General features: G+C 45.5%; 1 protein-coding gene and 1 pseudogene across 1 annotated transcript in view; both read left to right on the forward strand.

The window, feature by feature from the left end:
* Nucleotides 1-22242, forward strand: part of LOC126474833 (arylsulfatase I-like) — a 75966-nt gene that overhangs the window by 24450 nt on the left and 29274 nt on the right. The window contains exon 5 of the mRNA XM_050102310.1: nucleotides 18935-19083. Coding sequence (XP_049958267.1) covers nucleotides 18935-19083 — 149 coding nt within the window. The remainder of the gene's footprint in view (nucleotides 1-18934; nucleotides 19084-22242) is intronic.
* Nucleotides 2558-2675, forward strand: LOC126475803 (5S ribosomal RNA; annotated as a pseudogene).

Genomic DNA, 22242 nt, shown 5'->3' on the forward strand with positions numbered 1-22242 from the left:
TTAAAAGAAACAGATTTAAAATTATAATCATAAACCACCCTCTAAATATCAAAGCAACAATTTATTCAGAGGGAGAAAGAAACAAGTTTTTACTGTATAAGCTATCGGGCAGAGAACCTTTCCGCTTTCTTTTGGCACGACCGTAGTTATCACCGCTCACAACAGCCTCTGAAAGACTACACTGGTGCAAATCTTCCATACACCAGATAACTTTATGCTCATAGTTTTAACGATTTACACAAGCCCACAAACTATGCGTCCCCCGTGCGAGGGATGGAATAGGTACAAAACACTAACAATTAAAATATTAACCTTGCCACCGAAGGTGCAACTTGATTTTAACTTCTAAGAAACGTCTTTTCGATGAAAGGGTGGCAACTTTATATACCAAAATGATCATTTAAATAAAACCCCACGAAATGCAATCTTATACAAAATTCTACAAGGTTGGGCAAACAATAGTTAAGATGCTCTACAGTACACAGATACCGCCTCTCAAGATCATAGTCAATCCAAAGATCAAAACATATTTCAGGTATTAGGCCGTTACACTCCAAGCAATAAATTCGTTAACACACCAAATTCCGATAAACATGACAGACGCAGCTACTAACGTACGGTAGATTGATAGGGAGATTACCGAACAACCCGAACCGCAGGTTGCTCTAACCCACCCCTACTCCACAAGGGAAAAACGGACCACCCAATTTATAAACAACCACCTTCTCGCTGGTGGGCAAACGGAGTAGAATGGTGGGACGATCCCAAAGCAAAACGGCTATTGACCTCAGCAAAAAAACAAGTAGAATCGAACAAGAATAAATCAAACAATATATCACCAATCACTTAACTTCTAATAAACTGCGATTTCTCGAGAAGACCTGGCGCAGCACCCCCAAATCACTCTCCCGAACCGTTCGCTGCCAGCCACTTCAACGGTCGCAGGAAGGTACGCCGATCTCCCATCTCGCGGCTTCGCAGCTCGCACCGGCCAGACTGATATCGTGGGTTGACTCCTGTTGCTCTCGTGTCAACCGCGAAGTCACTACCCCTCGCTATACGCCGCGGCCCACTGGACTCACGTGGCGATCCCAAATGCGCCGATGCTCAAGACGGACATCTTTGTGTCTCAGTGCGCGACCGACCAACCGATCGATCCAACCGCCATTGACCATTGCCTGAGCAAACTCGAGCAGACTGGCGGCCTAACGCGCAGGCTCAGATGCAGGAACTAATCCCCGACCGGGTGACCACTCGCTGAGTTCTCTTACTCGCGGAGTGGAAAGACTGTCATTTTGCCGGCTTTAAAGGTTGATTCGAACGACAGACATACTAGCACTCCGAACGACAGACAGACACTAACTGCCTAACAATTGTGGACGAGAGACAGACTAGCAAGCTGGGGACGAGAGACTGACCCAGACTGACTCACTGGCGAGCTCATAGCGCCCCTTAAATGCACGTGAAGAGGCAACCTTTCCCCTTTCCCAGCAGAGGGAGACACCAAAGCTGCGATTGCCACAGCGGCGCCACCGCCAGAAACGGAGGGTTACTGCTTCACACTACGCGCTGCGGCGCGCTCCTGTAAAACAGCAATTTTTACCGCGGCTCACCAGTAGTGGCTGAATTGACAAAGCGGACTTGTGACCCGCACTGAAGAGAATCAAGGAAGTGGCCACACAATGCATTGAATGAAACATGGCTGATTAAATAACATTGTAAAACGTTAGTACAAATATCACTCGCGAGAGTCCCGCAGTTCTCCAAACGATATAGGTTAGTCGTAAGTCAAAACTGGACTAACTCCTGTCCAAAATCACCGTTCAAGTGAGCACAGAAGCTGCACGCCATATTCATGTGACCACGGAGCAGCGACTACATGCAGCGAGTCGTCTCGTCACCGCCCCCGTAGCTTCAGTCTAAAATCAAATCTGCCTCGTCCAATAGCTGTGACACCGAACAAACTTGGAGGGGATGCAGAGACCAATCAACTGGATGAATTTGCTAATGGTCGCCCATCAGAAGACTTGAGGCAGAGCACCTGGTTCGTGCGCCTCAGGATTCTCCACTCGGTATGACGTCCAAAATTTGAGTACGGCATCCCTAACGCGTGGGCGCGGAAGAAACAATCACGTAGCCGCTTGTTTAAAATGGTTGGGCAGACCGGTGACGCGACTGCCTGGCAACATGGGCCGACTTCGAATAATATCACATCCAAGCGCCTTTCCCAAGCAACTAACCGAAAGTTCAACCAAGAATTTCCACCTGAATTCACCCAGTCGCATGCGTTATAACTGCACCCACGTTCATTCAGTCTAGCGATCATCCAGGTTTTGGACAGATGGTTACTGGTACATAACGTATTCGAGGTACATAACGTGCTGAATAACAAATATTGTAAAGATGATGATAAAACAAACTCAGTTTAAGCTGCTGGCATGTAAAAATGTGAGTAAACGCAGGCAAAGAAAAGATCTTCGTATCCTCCATCAAAACACGACATTATAAAAGTACAAATTTATATCAAAGTTGGATTGGTTGACGCTTTTTCGGTATTGACAACGGCCTTGCCGCAGTGGATACACTGGTTCCCGTGAGATCACCGAAGTTAAGTGCTGTCGGGCGTGGTCGGCACTTGGATGGGTGACCATCCGGGCCGCCATGTGCTGTTCCCATTTTTCGGGGTGCAGTCAGCCTCATGATGCCAATTAAGGAGCTACTCTACCGAATAATAGCGGCTTCGGTCAAGAATAGCATCATAACGACCGGGAGAGCGGTGTGCTGACCCCATGCCTCTCCTATCAGCATCATCCCCTGAGGATGACGCGGCGGTCGGATGGTCCCGGTAGGCCACTCGTGGCCTGAAGACGGAGTGCTTTTGGTACTGAACCGTCAATTAGGGTGGTTCACAAACAACAACTCAAGCACACATGTTATTCCAAAACGTTACCGTGGAAGTAGGGGCCAGGAGGTGCTGGTGAAATAACACACCCACCTAAAGATACCTTTTTATTTTAAACAGTTTCTCAATAATAAATTTTTAAGTCTGGCATCTAAAAAAAAATTCAAAAACAATTTCCAATAGCTGGCAAATTTGCTCTATGTAAAGGATATTACAAAGCATTACGTTAAAACTTGCCAATAATAAGTTTATATTTATATATGAGAACAATTCCTTAAAAAAAGTTTAAGTAGTTAGTTTGTATTAAATTTAAAATAGTTGTCACTTGGCAATTAAATAACTTATATTACACCTGATAGTTGTTACAAGGTAAATGTGAATAAGCCAGCACACAAACCTTCACATTAAAGGCACTTCTCAAAAAAAAAAATTCCTTAGCTCGGTTAGGGAGTGACACGTCTAACGGGGCCCAGATCAGAATAGTCGGAATAGTTATTGGTAGTCGACAGGACCACAGCAGATCAGCCCCAAAACTTGCATTACAAGTGACCATCTCCCCGAGTTACCCAAAACCAGAAGATGTAGCAAGGGCAGAGCTTGTACAACCACTGAACCATAGAGACACACGACAGCGACCCTAAATCACCCGATCAAGGTATGAATGAAACGGCCCGACAAAGAAGCAATTCCCACAGACAGGCAAACGAAAACTGTGGTGGGAAGACCCCAACAAACCACTGGTAAAGGAACCCGCTGGCAGTGGTTTCAACGGCCGATAAGAAGACATACGGTCCCACGCGCTGATCTCCTACACCATGGCTTCTAAGCATCATAAGCCACGTACATGCGGGTAAGGCAAATTTAGCCCCTGACAGCCAAGAGGTCGGCCAAAGCACGTGGCGAGCGGTTGACGACCCCCAATAACAGGGCCCCGCTCGCGCCACCACCTCTCTCGGTCGGTCACCGCCCAGCACGAACTCCCCGATCGTCACTCGACCGTACACTTGCTCCACCTCCCGCCAGAGGGCGGTAGCTATCCAAACAGAGCGCCAAACCGAAAGCGCCACCGCAAACACTAGACGCGAAGCGAAAGCACTCCGCCTGGCGCGCTTTTCGAAGAGCCGGACACATTGTCTAGTCAAATTGACGTGACCACTTGTCAGATGTCTGAATAATAACATTTTGCTGCAGGGACTGTTGCGAGACGTGCATGGAGAGAATCAGTGAGTTTCTGGAAGGTACTGAAGCCAATGTGGAGTCATGCCGATTCCACGCTCGAAGGTTCAGGATCCATAGCGCGAGCTGCCCAATGCAGGTTGTCCACAAATTCTCTATTTGATTGAAATCGGGGAGTTAGGTGGGTGCGGGAGTAGGCTAAATTCATCTTTGTAGTCTTTGAACCACGAACATGCAGTGCGACCCATGTGACATGTTGCATTGTCCTGCTGGAAAAACGAACTGTATGTAGGGGACGTCGTGGTCACCAATGATAGATCCATCATTGTGTTGATGTATTGTACCTTCCAGAATGACGAGATTACCCACGAAATGAGACGAAATCATTTCCCAGACCATTACGCTCCCCTCTCTGGCCTGGACCTTTTGCTTTAAGATGTCTCATGCCGTATACGCCAACGGCCATCTGTCTGATGCAGCGTAGATCGTGATTTATCTGGAAAGTCCATCTATCACCACTCGGTCAACGCTGAAATTGCGGTATTAGCGTACGAACACCAGACTTCGTCGCCGACAAACAGCGGTCTATATGGGTGAATGAAACAGGCGTCTGCAGCGGAGTCTCATACGCAGCAACATTCGCTGGGAGGTCGTTGTGGAGACACTGTTGGTAGCCCCTTGGCCCATCTAGGGGTCACATTCTCAACAGTTGCACGTTTGTTCGTTCGTAATCTACACAGCCGTTGTTCATCCCTGTCACCTATGGTTCACGGTGCACCACAGATGAGCCGGCGCCCTTTTGGATAGCGTCATTTTGCAATTCACGGTATAATTAAGCCAAGACGACACGCTAATAGTTTAAAGACCTAGTTACTTCGGTGATGCTTCCGACCTTGGCCCATTGGACGTCAGCTAAGTCGCTTCGTTTCCGCATCATCACAACGAGTTGACTGTTATCTACGTCCATCCGGTATGCTTTATATACCTCCCCTGCGAGTGGTGCCCCATCCCGTCTGGAGTGGTTATTGCACGAACACAGGTGGTGGCCACAATGTGACTGGACCGTGTGTGCACATGTAATGTACCTTCGGAATCCGCTGTGGAACTACTCCCACATTTCCCTGTTTGGTGTGTCACTTTAGAGCACTTGAAGCGAACCGCCTATGGAAAGAAGATAGACTGTAATTTGCAGAGAAATTGAAGTGGCACGCGTAAAGATCATAGGCAAATAATTGACTACCAGGTACCCAGGACAAAGAAAGAGGAATACGGTTTAACGGATGCGTTTCCTTTGCTCTGAAAGGACTGCCCTTTTATAGACTGACTGACGGCTAGGGGACTCCAAATTACGATCATCTGAGGTACTTGAGTTAAGGCCTACAGATATTCTCGTAATAAATGAGTGGCCGTGTTGTAGGCGCTCACCTTTCGTGAGCGCTCAGGAATGCAGGGAGACACCTGAACCAGTTTTCTACGGTTTTACAAGAAAATCCGCTGCGTAAGTCGCTAGGAAACGAGCAGGCAACGGTGCGAAGCGCCAGAACTCGGGACACTTGGCTGAAAATGACTTACTAGTTCACGGCGCCCTTCATCGGTAATGCTGGAATTCAGTATGGTGTTGGACCACGCTTAGCCTTGATGACAGCTTCTACTCTCGCAGGCATACATTCAATCAGGTGATAGAAGGTTTCGTGGGGAGTGGCAGCCCATTCTTCACCGAGTTCTGTACTGAGGAGAGGTATCGATGTCGGTCGGCGAGGCTTGGCACGAAGTAGATGTTCCAAAACATCCCAAAGGTGTTCTATAGGATTTAGGTCAGGACTGTGCGGGCCAGTCCATTACAGGGATGTTATTGTCGTGTAACCACTCCGCCACAGGACGTGCATTATGAACACGTGCTCGATCGTGTTGAAAGATGCAATCGCCATTCCCGAATAGCTCTTTAACAGTGGGAAGCTAGAAGGTGCTTAAACATCAAAGTAGGCTTGTGCTGTGATAGTGCCACGCAAAACAACAGGGGTTGCAAGCCCCCCCCCCCCCCCCCCATGAAAAACAAGAACACCGCCACCGAATTTTAATGGTGGCACTACACACGTTGGCAAATGACGCTTACCGGGCGTTCGCCATACCCATACCCTGCAAAGATTCATCACTCCACACACCGTTTTTCCACTGTTCAATCGACCAATGTTTACGCTCCTTACACCGAGAAAGGCGTCGTTTGGCATTTACCGGCGTGATGTGTTGCTTATGAGCAGCCGCTCGACCATGAAATCCAAGCTTTTTCGCCTCTAACCTCTCATAGTACTTTCAGTGGATCCTGATGCAGTTAGGATTTCTTGTGTGATGGTCTGGATAGATGGCTGCTTATTACACATTACGACCCTTTTCAACTGTCGGTGCTCTCTGTCAGTCAACAGACGAGGCCGGCCTGTACGCTTTTGTGCTGTACTTGTCCCTTCACGTTTCCACTTCACTGTCGCATCGGAAACAGTGGACCTACGAATGTTCAGGAGTATGGAAATCCAGCGTACAGACGTATGACACAAGTGACACCCACTCACCTGACCACGTCCGAAGTCAGTGAGTTCGCGGAGCATCCCATTCTGCTCTCTCACGGTGTATGATGACTACTGAGGTCCCTGATATGGAGTACCTGGCAGCAGATGTCAGCACAATACACCTAAAATTAAAAACGTATGTTTTTGGGAGGTCCGGATACTTTTGATCACGCAGCACATGTTACATGCCAGCCGCTGCCCACGGAGTATTTAGCGCAAGACTGGAAAGTTTGAGTACCTGTACGAAGAATGACAGGACTGGTTACCCCCTGTGGATCGATGACTGGACGGGATCGCAAATTCACTCCCCCCCCCCCCCCTCCCACCAGATGGTGATTACGATATGACGGAAAGTTCAGCATCCAGAAACACAGAATGAAGGAGAATGATCACAACTCCCGAGCAGCGGTGACCTCAGGATGAATGAGGACTCAGTGGTATCATTCCGTCACATGGATCAGTTAGTGAGTCGGAGTAGTTGGATGAATCGATTAGTCGGAGCATTGAACCAAGATTTTATTGGTTAAACGTAATTACATAAAAGAGAACGGCTGCCAGCCTAATTTGGTAAAGTTGTATCAAATACTAACACTGTTCGTAGAAAAATTTAACTATTTCGATTGACTATAGCTGACCCTGAAATTCTGCTTTTCAAATAAGATAGCAGACAGTAGTACACATTATCAAGTGATGTAGAAGTAGTTTGCCAAGAACATCACAGCGGGAATATTAAACGTTTCTAAAACCACTGGCTCCCAGTAACATCTACACTCCCAGAAATGGAAAAAAGAACACATTGACACAGGTGTGTCAGACCCACCATACTTGCTCCGGACACTGCGAGAGGGCTGTACAAGCAATGATCACACGCACGGCACAGCAGACACACCAGGAACCGCGGTGTTGGCCGTCGAATGGCGCTAGCTGCGCAGCATTTGTGCACCGCCACCGTCAGTGTCAGCCAGTTTGCCGTGGCATACGGAGCTCCATCGCAGTCTTTAACAATGGTAGCATGCCGCGACAGCGTGGACGTGAACCGTATGTGCAGTTGACGGACTTTGAGCGAGGGCATATAGTGGGCATGCGGGAGGCCGGGTGGACGTACCGCCGAATTGCTCAACACATGGGGCGTGAGGTCTCCACAGTACATCGATGTTGTCGCCAGTGGTCGGCGGAAGGTGCACGTGCCCGTCGACCTGGGACCGGACCGCAGCGACGCACGGATGCACGCCAAGACCGCAGGATCCTACGCAGTGCCGTAGGGGACCGCACCGCCACTTCCCAGCAAATTAGGGACACTGTTGCTCCTGGGGTATCGGCGAGGACCATTCGCAACCGTCTCCATGAAGCTGGGCTACGGTCCCGCACACCGTTAGGCCGTCTTCCGCTCACGCCCCAACATCGTGCAGCCCGCCTCCAGTGGTGTCGCGACAGGCGTGAATGGAGGGACGAATGGAGACGTGTCGTCTTCAGCGATGAGAGTCGCTTCTGCCTTGGTGCCAATGATGGTCGTATGCGTGTTTGGCGCCGTGCAGGTGAGCGCCACAATCAGGACTGCATACGACCGAGGCACACAGGGCCAACACCCGGCATCATGGTGTGGGGAGCGATCTCCTACACTGGCCGTACACCACTGGTGATCGTCGAGGGGACACTGAATAGTGCACGGTACATCCAAACCGTCATCGAACCCATCGTTCTACCATTCCTAGACCGGCAAGGGAACTTGCTGTTCCAACAGGACAATGCACGTCCGCATGTATCCCGTGCCACCCAACGTGCTCTAGAAGGTGTAAGTCAACTACCCTGGCCAGCAAGATCTCCGGATCTGTCCCCCATTGAGCATGTTTGGGACTGGATGAAGCGTCATCCTACGCGGTCTGCACGTCCAGCACGAACGCTGGTCCAACTGAGGCGCCAGGTGGAAATGGCATGGCAAGCCGTTCCAGAGGACTACATCCAGCATCTCTACGATCGTCTCCATGGGAGAATAGCAGCCTGCATTGCTGCGAAAGGTGGATATACACTGTACTAGTGCCGACATTGTGCATGCTCTGTTGCCTGTGTCTATGTGCCTGTGGTTCTGTCAGTGTGATCATGTGATGTATCTGACCCCAGGAATGTGTCAATAAAGTTTCCCCTTCCTGGGACAATGAATTCACCGTGTTCTTATTTCAATTTCCAGGAGTGTATTACCTGTATAACAAAGCAGAAAAGTAATGGTCATTACAAGTAAAAAAAATTTGCTCGTGGTTGAGCACTACTAACTTCAATATGAGGTTCTGTTATCAGACGAATTATTGGAAAATACGGTCATTGTAATGGTTTTCAGAGAACTGTATTATTTTTACTGAATATTATTTGTATCCTTAACCAGGATTCACTTCTTCATACTGTCTGACTCAAATGGGACATGATATACCTGTATCTAGTACTGTTTGCAGGGCTATAGTTACTTGCTTATTATAATCCACAAATATTAGAGAACTGGCAAATACACGTCAGTAATGCTGTAGTTGCAATATGACATCAAATTGGGCTCAAAAAGTTAGCATGGGGACACAGAATTAAATCTATCAGTAGACTCACATGTAGCTGAACACTTTAGTATCAACACGCAATATATAACATGAAAGTGTAAATGTACTAAGATACCCGTAAAAGCAGCCTTTAAACTGAATACTTCAAATTTCATTATAGTTAAACTTTAACTATACTTTTATGAAACTACACGTCGAATACCTCGAAACTTAGGCAAACTGAAAAATTATGAAATTTTTACTTCACAAAAGTTATTAGATTTCATTAAGGGAGGTAAATATTTTTCAGTTTAATAAAAGAGGAGACTTAGATTATTGCAGCACTGGGAATAGGACACCGTATAGGTAAATGACTACGGATAAACTACAGATGTCCCACATGAACTTATTACTTATTAATAAAACGCGTTACTGGTCCACGCCGTTATTTAGTACTCAACTGATTCTTTGAGATGAAGATGACCGTAGTGTCGATCTCCTGGGGTTATTGTAAAAGGGTGCCAAAAATATCCATGGATCTTGCTGTATAACAAGCTCTGAAAAATCTCTTATTGGTTTCGTATTTTGGTATTTCAGAGCTAAATAATGATTGCCATGAATAACGATACAATTTCTTCCACATCCAAAGCTATAAAGAATAATTTTGCGGTTCTTCTTGCCTCGTTCAGTACAAAAGATGCGAACACTTTTCCTACTAGCAACTGACTGACTTTTGCCACAAAGGAGCTTTAGACTTCGACCGCTATATCCACCTTTTATATTCCCACCAAGCCAGTTTCCTTGCTGAAGGACTTCCCTCCAAGTTTCATATGATTATGAAACTACTTTCCGTGTGCATGAGCCAGGATTACAAGTAAAATTTTAACATTTCCATTCTTTTACACAAATTTAGTTTTAAAATTGCATCTACAGATTAATTACATTGACATAAATAATGAATAAACCAACTACATAGATGTTACTTCAAAGATCCTGATGATACAGTAGTTACATAAAGTAAGAACAGAGAAAGAAGTCAGAGAAGTCAAACATTGGTAACAACGATAATTCTGCTACAAGGTAACAAGACAGAAAGCTCGTATCAGCGTTTCCTACTATGTCTGGTGATTTATGTTTGATTAATTGTTTTATACACTCAAAGTTTTGTTGGTTATCGCAGTCCCTTAAGGAAATATGGCCTTTCAGCACAGAAACTGAAACATGGAAGGTGGATGCAGGAGACATACCTTATTATAACTAGGAATAACGCAATAAACATGTCACCCCATCTCCCGTTTATTGACATAACACTGATACAAATAATTCCATTACCAAGCGCCTAGTTGTTGATGAACACTTTATGGAAAATTATATCAATTGATGGTGGTTCCAGTGGTGGAATCGCAAGTCCGTTGACATGCTAAGCCTAGTTCCAGTATAGGATTCGGATTCTAAGCCCAGCGCGCAGCCAGTTCAACATCGAACAGCAGGTCCACCGTAGCATAGCACTTCCGAGGTGCAGAAGAGAGCAAAGCACGATGAGAACTGGCTTATAGACGTCTGTAGCGGTGTTAAGTATGACTCCATAGTTAATGAAGGCGGCGACTGGGGTTGTTGTATATTCTGGGCGGCCAATCGCTGTGGTTTGAAGCGCGTGCGCGAGTGCGTGAAGGCGGTCTGCCACGCTGGCAGCGGGCTGCGCACGGAGAAGTGCGGCCAACGGTGCGTTTCTCGGCCGCGCTTTGATTGTGATGGATACCAAAATCTGTATATCTGCATTTCTTAGTTCACTGTATTTACAGAAATTTAAAAAAACTGAATAAGTGATGTTAATCTGTGGAACGGTCCTAGTTCTTCAATGTAGTGAATTCGAATTTCATGTTCTGCAAGGATGGAATTAGTGACCCTGTATCGTTGGACACGAATCCAGATCATCTAATTGGTACGGCTTACACCTATATACACTACTGGCTATTAAAATTGCTACACCACGAAGATGACGTGTTATAGACGCGCAATTTAACCAGCAGGAAGAAGGTGCTGTGATATGCAAATGATTAGCTTTTCAGAGCATTCACACAAGGTTGGCGCCAGTGGCGACACCTACAACGAGCTGACATGGGGAAAGTTTCCAACCGATTTCTCATACACAAACAGCAGTTCACCTGCGTTGCCTGATGAAACGTTGTTGTGATGCCTCGCGTAAGGAGGAGAAATGCGTACCATCACGTTTCCGGCTTTGATAAGGCTCGGATTGTAGCCTATCGCGATTGCGGTTTATCGTATCGCGACATTACTGCTCGCCTTGGTCGAGATACAATGACTGTTAGCAGAATATGGAATCGGTGGGTTCAGGAGGGTAATACGGAACGCCGTGCTGGATCCCGACGTCCTAGTATCGCTAGCAGTCGAGATGAAAGGCATCTTATCCGCATGGCTGTAACGGATCGTGCAGCCACGTCACAGATGGAGACGTTGCAAAGCAACAACCGTCTGAACGAACGGTTCGACGACGTTTGCAGCAGCATGGACTATCAGCTCGGAGACCGCGGCTGCGGTTACTCTTGACGCTACATCATAGACAGGAGTGCCAGCGATGGTGTACTCAACGACGAACCTGCGTGCACGAATGGCAAAACGTCATTTTTTCGGATGAATCCAGGTTCAGTTTACAGCATCATGATGGTCGCATCCGTGTTTGGCGACATAGCGGTGAACGCACATTGGAGGCGTGCATTCGTCATCGCCATACTGTCGTATCACCCGGCGTGATGGTATGGGGTGCCATTAGTTACACGTCTCGGTCACCCCTTGTTCGCATTGACTGCACTTTGAACAGCGGACGTTACATTTCAGATGTGTTACGACCCATGGCTCTACTCTTCATTCGATCCCTGCGAAATCCTACATTTCGGCAGGATAATGCACGAACGCATGTTGCAGGTTCTGTACGGGCCTTTCTGGATACAGAAAATGTTCGACTACTGCCCTTGCCAGCACATTCTCCACATCTCTCACCATTCGAAAACGTCTGGTCAATGGTGACCGAGCAACTGGCTCGTCACAATACGCCTGTCACTACTCTTGATGAACTGTGGTATCGTATTGGAGCTGCACGGGCAGCTGTACCTGTACACGCCATCCAGACTCTGTTTGACTCAATGCCCAGGTGTATCAAGGCCGTTATTACGGCCAGAGGTGGTTTTTCTGGGTATTTATTTCTCAGGATCTATGCACCCGAATTGCGTGAAAATGTAATCACATGTCAGATCTAGTATAATATATTCTGCAATGAATACCCGTTTATCATCTGCATTTCATCTTGGTGTAGCAATTTTAATGGCCAGTAGTGTATATAGTTTGACCAATATTTGCAGAATGCTCTCCAGATGTATCTCAACAATCTGCCTGGATCTTACATACGCCCACCTAACAATTCATTCAGCGACCCGATATCACTACATACACGAACTTTCTCAGTTAAAGCCAGCTTCTTAACGACGTATATGCATGTGCACGATTTATTTCAACAATGTCTCCATTTACAAAATATATTCCTTCGGAGTCTCCAATAACAGTTCCATATATTGCAGCACAATAGAGGCAGCTTCTGTGCCGTTGTGTAGTTCAAAACAGGATAGACTGACAGGTAAATTTACTTACATTATCACTGCGTACCAGGCGTTCCCCACTTATGTATTTGCTCCAACTCCATTAGCTCATTTATCCTTCCCAGCTCTCTTTGCCTGTCTCTTCGGTCCTCTTCTTTTTCCATTTCCTTCTGCCCTCTGTCTCTGTCCATCTCCTTCACTCCCCACTGTCTGTCTTCTGTCCCTCTCTCTTATCCTCTCAATTTTTTCTGTCCATTTGCTCTTGTCTGCTCTGTCCACCTGCTCCTTCCCCCTCTTTCCATCTCCTCATCTGTCCCCCTCTGAGTCCACCGCTTCCTGCCCCTGTTTCTTTTCCTCACACCCTTAATCTCCTCCTGCCCATTCTCTCTAATCATCTCCTCTCCCCTTTCTCTGTCTATTGCCCCCACTCCATCTCTCTGCCCAACCCCCCTCCTCCCCTTCATCCTTTATATCTCGTCGTCTCTCCTTTCTCTGTCCATCTGCTCCTCCGCTTCCCTCTGGCCATCTCCTCCATTTCCCCATCTCTGTCCATTTGTCCCTCCCACTCATTGCGCCCAATTCCTCCTCCTTCATATCTACGTCCATATCCTCCTTGTCCCGTCCCTCCATTTCTTCCTCCTCCCACCTTTCTCAACGTTATCATCCCACCACAATAGGTAGTTGCTGGTTGTTAACCCCACACTATCTCTTTCCAGATAGTAGTAATATGTGTACCACGTTTGGAGAACTCAGTCCAGAGGCTTAGGATGAGCTGTTCAGCCCTACTTACGTGTGTCTTATATTTCACACACATTAAACATATTTCACCTGTTAGCCCTGCAGTTTCGATTTCTCGCAGCTCCATCTCTACGATATTATACCTCCTGAATAATGTCTCATACAATTATGTAATTCTGTAGGAATATTGAGCGGTATACGTGAATAGCCTGTAAAATGTGCCATGAATAAGATTTTTGGTAAATAAGTAATAAATTAAAGCTTCATACTTTCACTGCATAATCAGTAAAAATGTAGTAACCGCTAGAAGCTTTTTCTGTCTATTATTTTCTGGGTATTGTCAGCGATAAAAGATTTCGTAAAGGTTTGAAATTATTTGTAAAGTTTGTTTCAAGTGACGAAGTGCTCTCGTACTCAAATACTTATGAATAAATTCTGCAAATTCGCTCGTCGTGAGCTGCATTATTTTTCCAACTCCAGCCCCATCCCTTTCATATGTAGTTCGATCTTACCTCCACAACGATTCTCTCCAGACCGTAAATAAAAAGTATACCAAGATTCGTAGAAATCGGTGAAGTGGTTTAGGAGAAGATGTGGAACATACATACATTCACACATACATACAGGGTGCTCGGAAATTCCGTTACAAACTTCTAGGACTTGAAGAGCCGGGAGAGAACATAACACTCTGAACAGAAACTCCAGTCCGGAAACTTATCGTTTCCGTTCTACGACGATTTTAGTTCACATGTGTAACGCTTCCACGAATGGTGAGGGAAAGAGAAAAGTATGAGTTGCAACAGAATTGACAGGGTGGCGTGTACTTTCCGACGGTAACTTGACGTCACTTAATTTGCGAGGGTCCTGTAGAGACAGAGGATGATCTGCTGGCAGGAAGGCAGGCCGCTGCACTAGCAACTGAAGAGACACCAGGCGGGTTGGACAGTGTGTACCACAAAATGCTTCGTATGTTCCACGTCTGTAACAACGTTGGTGGTCGCCACATGGAGCCTCTGTTGTAATGCATCAGTACCGTTCTGAACATACCGTATACTGGGTTCCTTTTTGTTTTGGAATAATGTAAACACGCAATGTTTAATGGTTTACACAAACATATCTGCTTAAGTGATAAATGGATGTTTCGTTATATTTCCTTTCGAATTGTTGCTCATAATTACATTGCGTCACACCTACTTCAATATCTCACACAGAAGTGGAACAGTTAAATAACTGAACTAAAACTGTCGTAGAACGGAAACGGTATGTTTCTGGACAAGGACTCCTCCTCAAAATACAGGGCTATTACAAATGATTGAAGCGATTTCATAAATTCACTGTAGCTCCATTCATTGGCATATGGTCACGACACACTACAGATACGTAGAAAAACTCATCAAGTTTTGTTCGGCTGAAGCTGCACTTCAGGTTTCTGCCGCCAGAGCGCTCGAAAGCGCAGTGAGACAAAATGGCGACAGGAGCCGAGAAAACGTATGTCGTGCTTGAAATGCACTCACATCAGTCAATCAAAGCAGTGCAATGACACTTCAGGACGAAGTTCAACAAAGATCCACCAACTGCTAACTCCATTCGGCGATGGTATGCGCAGTTTAAAGCTTCTGGATGCCTCTGTAAGGGGAAATCAACGGGTCGGCCTGCAGTGAGCGAAGAAACGGTTGAACGCATGTGGGCAAGTTTCATGCGTAGCCCGCGGAAGTCGACGAATAAAGCAAGCAGGGAGCTAAACGTACCACAGCCAACGGTTTGGAAAATCTTACGGAAAAGGCTAAAGCAGAAGCATTTCTTAAACAGGAGATTGGAAAACCGATGGATTGGTCGTGGTGGAGATCATGATCAACAATTCATGTCATGGCCTCCACGCTCTCCCGACTTAACCCCATGCTATTTCTTTCTGTGGGGTTATGTGAAAGATTCAGTGTTTAAACCTCCTCTACCAAGAAACGTGCCAGAACTGCGAGCTCGAATCAACGATGCTTTCGAACTCATTGATGGGGACATGCAGCGCCGAGTGTGGGATGAACTTGATTATCGGCTTGATGTCTGCCGAATCACTAAAGGGGCACATATAGAACATTTGTGAATGCCTAGGAAAACTTTTTGAGTTTTTGTATGTGTGTGCAAAGCATTGTGAAAATATCTCAAATAATAAAGTTATTGTAGAGCTGTGAAATCGCTTCAATCATTTTTAATAACCCTGTATTATGTGCTCACTCTCCTCTGAAAGAGTTAGGAGTTTGTAACCGGAATTGACGAACACCTTTTCTGTATACACTAATGGAAGACAGAATCGTAGCACCAAAAAATAATTAATGTAGAGCAATGGAATTTCATGAGTACATTTCCCTAGCTAACAATTCCATTTACATTGCAATATCACGGGTTAATGTAAGAGCGAGATAAGCCATTGCAAATGTGAAACTCTGGTACATTAATAACCGATGTAACCGTCGGAATGCTGAGTGGAAGCATGCAGGTGTGCATGCATTGTGTTGTGCAGATATGTGTTCTAAATTTGTGGGATGGAGTTCCATACCTGTTAGACTTGGTCGGTCAATGGAGGAACAGAGTATACTGTTTGTGGATGACGTTGGAATTTTCGACCGATGATATCCCACATGTGCTCGATTATTGGAGACAGATCTGGTGATCGAGGTAACCAAGGCAACATATCGTCACTCTACAGACCATGTTGTTACAGCAACAGAATGAATACGAGCGAAATCTATTGGAAAACACCTTCTGGAGTTCTGTACATGAACGGCAACACAACAGGTCGACTCATTTGACTGTCGACCAGTTTGCAACTAGGGTGCGTGGGATAACCCACGAGAGTACCCATGTCGTCATAGGAAATCGCACCACCAGGCCATGTAGGACCAGTGTGTCTAGCACGCAGACAAGTTAACTGTAGGCCCTAAGCTGGCCTCCTTCTAACCTTTACCTGGGCAGCACAGGCATCGTGGCAGAACCAGATTTCAACAGACTTCCAGCCTACCATTCAAAGAGCTCTCGCTTGACACCACTGAAGTCGCAGATGGCGGTATTTTGTGGTCAGTGGAATGTACGCTACAAGGCGTCTGCTGTTCTTTCAATGGGCGATTTGTACCAGTTCGTTGGGTCACTGTGGTGTCAACTACTGCTCAGATTTCAGATGCAGATGCAGTACGATGCGCCAGAGCCATATGCCGAACACGATGATCTTCTCTCTCGGTAGGGCCACGTGGTCGTCCGGAGTCCAGTATTATCGTGACCGTACTTTCATGTGACCACAGCTGCGAGCAGTCATGTACAGTGGCAAAATTCCTTCCAAGTTTTTCTGAAACATCGCAGAAGGAAGATACATCTTCTGGTAGCCGTATTTCACGCTATCTTTCAAACTCAGTGAGGTGTTGATAATGCCGTGTTGTCGCCTTAAAGGTATTCTTGGCTAACATCAGCTCATCATGTACAATCTCAAAGACATTTAACTCTCACGACTGTTACACCACTATTCAAGAAAGGAAATAGGAATAACCCATTGAATTACAGACCCATATCACTGACCTCAATTTGCAGTAGGATTTTGGAGCATATTCTGCACTCGAACATTATGGATGACTTATTGATACATAACCGTCAAGGATTCAGAAAATATCGTTCTTGTGCAACACAGCTCTTTATTCCCATGAAGTAATGAGTGCTGTCGACGAGGGATCTCGGATCGATTCCATATTCCTAGATTTCCAGGAGGCTTTTGATACCGTTACTCACAAGCGACTATTAATAAAAAATTTTGCATATGTAGTATCGTCTCAGCTGTGTCACTGGATTCGTGATTTCCTCTCAGAGAGGTCACAGTTCGTAGTGATGGAAGGTAAATCATCGAGTAGAACAGATGTGATACCTGGCGTTCCGCAAGGTAGTTTCATAGGCCCTCTGCTGTTCCTGATTTATATAAATGATCTAGGTGATAATCTGAGCATCCCTCTTAGATTGTTGCAGATGACGCTTTAATTTACCGTTTAGTAAAATCATCAGACGATCAAATCCAATTATAAAATGATGTAGAGAAAATTTATGTGTAGTGCGAAAAGTGGCAATTAGCACTAAACAAAGAAAAGTGCGAGGTCATCCACTTGGGTACTAAAAGAAATCCGATAAATTTTGGGTATACGATAAATCACACAAATCTAAGGGCTGTCAATTCGACTAAATACCTGGGAATTACAATTACGAGCAACTTAAACTGGATAGACTACATAGATAATATTGCGGGGAAGGCGAAAAAATACTGCGTTTTGTTGGCAGAACAGAAGATGCGACAAACTCACTGAAGAGACAGCCTACATTACACTTGTTCGTTCTCTGCTGGAACACTGCTGAGCGTTATGGAATCCTTACCAGGTAGGACTGAGGGAGGACATCGAAAAAGTGCAAAGAAGGGCAGCTCGTTTCGTGTTATTACGCAATAGGGGTGAGAGTGTCACTGATATGATACGCGAGTTGGGGTGGCAGTCACTGAAACAAAGGCGGTTTTCTTTGCGGCGAGATCTATTTACGAAATTTCAATCACGAACTCTCTCTTCCGAATGGATAAATATTTTGTTGATATCCACCCACGTAGGGAGAAATGATCATCATAATAAACTAAGAGAAATCAGAGCTCGAACAGAAAGATTTAGGTGTTCCTGTTTCCCACGCGCCATACGAGAGTGGAATCGTGGAGAAGTAGTATGAAAATAGTTCGATGATCCCTTTGCCGGGCACTGAAGTGTGAATTTCAGAGTAACAATGTAGATGTATTTAAAGCAAATCTGATTTGTTTCTTAATAGTGGTTCTACTAGCGCCAACCTCATGCGACTGGTGCTAAATGTTAACAGACATCAGCTTTTAGATGTATAAACTACCCTACTAAGCATTATTTATGTCGCACAACATCTTCTTGGTGTTGCAATTTTTTTCCATCCTTGTACACACACACACACACACACACACACACACACACACACACACACACACACACACATACATAGGTACATACACACAAACATATACGGACATCCAGTGCATTATTTCTAAAAAGAAGAGGTTCTGATATAGTGACGCTTTCTTTCATCAGAGGTATCTGTACGGCGTACATTTGCCTACTGTCGCAAATCAAGCACTGGGTACATCTATTTTTATATCTGTGGAGTACAAAGTATTACTGTCAGTCAAAGTTTGCTATGATTAGCAGCTGCAACAGATGAATTTTGACTTCGCTCCTTTGAACCACAGTTACATGTTCTCACATCCGACGACGGCCGAAAGTATTTTTACGGGCTAGCGTGGTCCGCATCATATTGTTAATTTCTACAAGATACGAGCTGGAGATATGATGTAGCAGGACGTCAACGGTAGCAAACAACATAAAACCTTTTTGTCCGCAGCTGTGATATGGAAGATGGACGAATCGGTGGGGCGAGTAGTGGCAGCCCTGGAGCAGCGGGAAATGCTCGACAACTCCATAATTGTCTTCATTTCCGACAACGGAGGTGCGACTACTAAGAACTGGGGATCCAACTACCCGTTGAGAGGGGTAAGTCCAACTGGTGTTGCACAACCAAATTTTTGTGTAATTTGAGCGATTACAAGAAAGTGAACAACGAAAATGTAATGAAAGATATGTAATCTCATTGTCCTGTTGATAGAATTTCCTCTTCTCACAGGTGGAACAGAACTGTGAAATATATTTGACGAGTTAAATTAGTAAAGAATACAAAACCAGACAATTAATGAGTACTTTGTAAGTATACGCTGGGAAAGTACAAGATTTATGACAACTTGTTATCATTTCTTCGGTGACAAATGAACTCTTATTGAAAGCATTGGCTCTGTCCTGCTAAGATGTCCGTTGTGCTGGTGTTAGCTGTCAAAAAATACCTTTCTCGTGTACTTTGCCGAGCCCATCTCACTTTCTTTATTAATGTCATCTTAATTTTCATCATTCGCAACACGATACAGATTCCTCCACTTTCCTAGCTGTGCAAGTACGTTCATGTTACTGTCACTTATGGTTTGTTTCAGGCGTGGGATTTGGAAACTTATTCTTCCGTTTTTCCATGTATGACACCAACTACATCGCTTCACTCGAAGCCCTTGTGCAGGAAACCGTAACATGTCAGCGAAAATTCAGTTTTTGAGATACTTTTCGCTGCGTTGAGTTCGAGTAATCCTAATTCCTAGGTGGGAAAACCCTGTTTTATTCTCTACGTGGCTTTTCTTTCGTGTTTATTATTAAAGTTCATTGTTTTATTTATATTCATGTTCAGTGCATCTACAAATAATTATAGAATATGTATACCTTTCTTCAATCAGATCGATTGACTTACACCGCCTGTGATACGGAAGTAACACGGTTTCTTTAAGTGGATGTTGTGGGTTTCCAACTTCTGCCTTACAATATTAAAATAACAGTTATTATCTACAACTTATTATAACAATAAATAGAAGTTGCTGCGCAAGCGTTTAAACTCTACGGTTATTGTATTACCGTACCAAAACGTCTTTAAAGAAGATAGAAGTCGTTGTTGTGATGTGGAAACGCAGTGATTTATCCGTCCTCCGTTAGGGCATGATCATGGACTTTCAGACCAAGGGCGGAAGCGTTTCCGAAACAGCTAAATTTGTAAACTGTTCGTGTGTCCCCATGGATAAAGTATAAAATGCCACCATCCAAAATAGGCACTGAGCAACTGTGGTGCACCACGGGCCATAGATGACATGGGTGATAGACGGCTGGGGAGATGTGCGGGGGCGAATAGACGAACAACTTCAGAGCAACTAACAACGCAGATGGACTCAGGGGCTATCAACAGCGCGTCTTGAACGACCGTTCAGGGAACGTTACAGTGTATGGGCCTCCGTAGCAGGCTCCAGGTTCAAGTACCTATGATGTCTATTGTTCATCAGTGACGAAGGATGGAATTTGCACTCCAGTACCACAACTGGATGACCACTAAAGGAGACAGGTGGATTTGTAATGTGAGTCACGTTTTGCACGCTATCGGACAGATGGCAATTGGCATTTACTGTCCTGCAAAAATTGTCGGAAGGGCCGAGGCCGTAGGAGAGAGCTTTACGGTCTGGGGAATGTTTTTGTGGTATTATTTGGGTGATCTCGTGACTGTGGAAGGCGCGTATGCAGTCTGTCCGTGGGCACCATGTTCACTAATTCATACTGTCTGCTTTATCCTCGGCACGGTGCCACCTACCAGCAGGACAATGCAATGTGGCACAGAGCTCGCTGTGTACATACTAGGTTCTAAGAATGCCAGGATGAGTTTGCTGTATTCCCGTGTCCAACAAACTACCCGGATTTAAACCCAGTCAATAATCCGTGAGACCACCTCAATCGGACTGTTCACGCCATAGACCTTCAGTGGAGAAACCTTGAAAGATAACGTTAATAAAATAAGAGATCCTGGCGGGGGACGCCAGTTGAAATCCTTCTACTTACGTTTCAAATCTAGACTTTAATAATATAATGCCAAGGTACTGTTAATCAGAAGTCAGGGAGAAGTTGTGATCTAAATGACAATAGATGTACTAATCCTTAATATCACAAAACAACGAAAATGACAAAAGTAACGTCACACAAACACTTCTATTTGACAAACTCTTTAAATGACATATGGTGTATGGTGGACAAGGTGATCAGCTGGGGATCGACACATGACACTAACCGGAACACTAATAGCTTTATCTGACTTCATCCGGGTTATGGCACAAAACTACACCACCATCAAGTTTCTATATGCTATGGTTCCAAAAGAAAATACCTTACCCTCCTGCGTTCGGCGACTGAAGTCATGGACGGCCACAATCTGTGGTTAATGGCGAGCCCCCGGAAAATGCAAGTACGCGGTCTTACGTTCACTTAATTGGGAATGCGGGTACTTTGCTATGAGCCTCTGGAACCCTAGTAGATTCAAGTGTACAGGTGGACCCGTTTGCTGGTCTGCCAAACCAATTTGACTCCGTGCCATGACTATGCATGACAGAATGTTTCAAATGTTTAGACAGCTGACTCAGGACAAATAAATCCACCCACGCATCACTCGTTGTGTGCATGATGCTAGCAGCAGTACCTCTGACGGTTCAGAAGGTGACTGGCACAGGTTCTGAGTGGCACCCTAGCAAAGGACACAAGTCTCACTGTTTAGGCAGAGACCTCCAGTTCTTTACTAGTGAAGTGCCATTGCAAGAGCGACCTCTCTTCTCTTTCTGACCGCTTCCTCCTCAGCTTGGTAGCAAAGCGCATTTGCATCTTAGACTTCCCCCACTTTAGCACAAGCCTATCGTGAGCTGGTGCCCAGCATTCGAAGCTGGGAGAGTGGCTGTTGCTCTGCATATACCGATTTGACAAATCCGGGACTTTAAAGTTAATTGGGAGAACAGGAAAAAAGATTCAGCTTTGCGGCCTCTTTCCCATGCGTTTGCTGTGTCTTTTGTTAACAACATGACCAGGATGGAACTGTTCAAATGTGTGTGAAATCGTATGGGACTTAACTGCTAAGGTCATCAGTCGCTAAGCTTACACACTACATAACCTAAATTATCCTAAGGACAAACACACACGCCCATGCCCGAGGGAGGACTCGAACCTCCGCCGGGACCAGCCCCACAGTCCATGACTGCAGTGCCCCAGACCGCTCGGCTAATCCCGCGCGGCTCAGGATGGAACTACATCCCTCCA

The sequence above is a fragment of the Schistocerca serialis genome, chromosome 4, assembly GCF_023864345.2.
Source record: "Schistocerca serialis cubense isolate TAMUIC-IGC-003099 chromosome 4, iqSchSeri2.2, whole genome shotgun sequence".
Taxonomy (NCBI): domain Eukaryota; kingdom Metazoa; phylum Arthropoda; class Insecta; order Orthoptera; family Acrididae; genus Schistocerca; species Schistocerca serialis.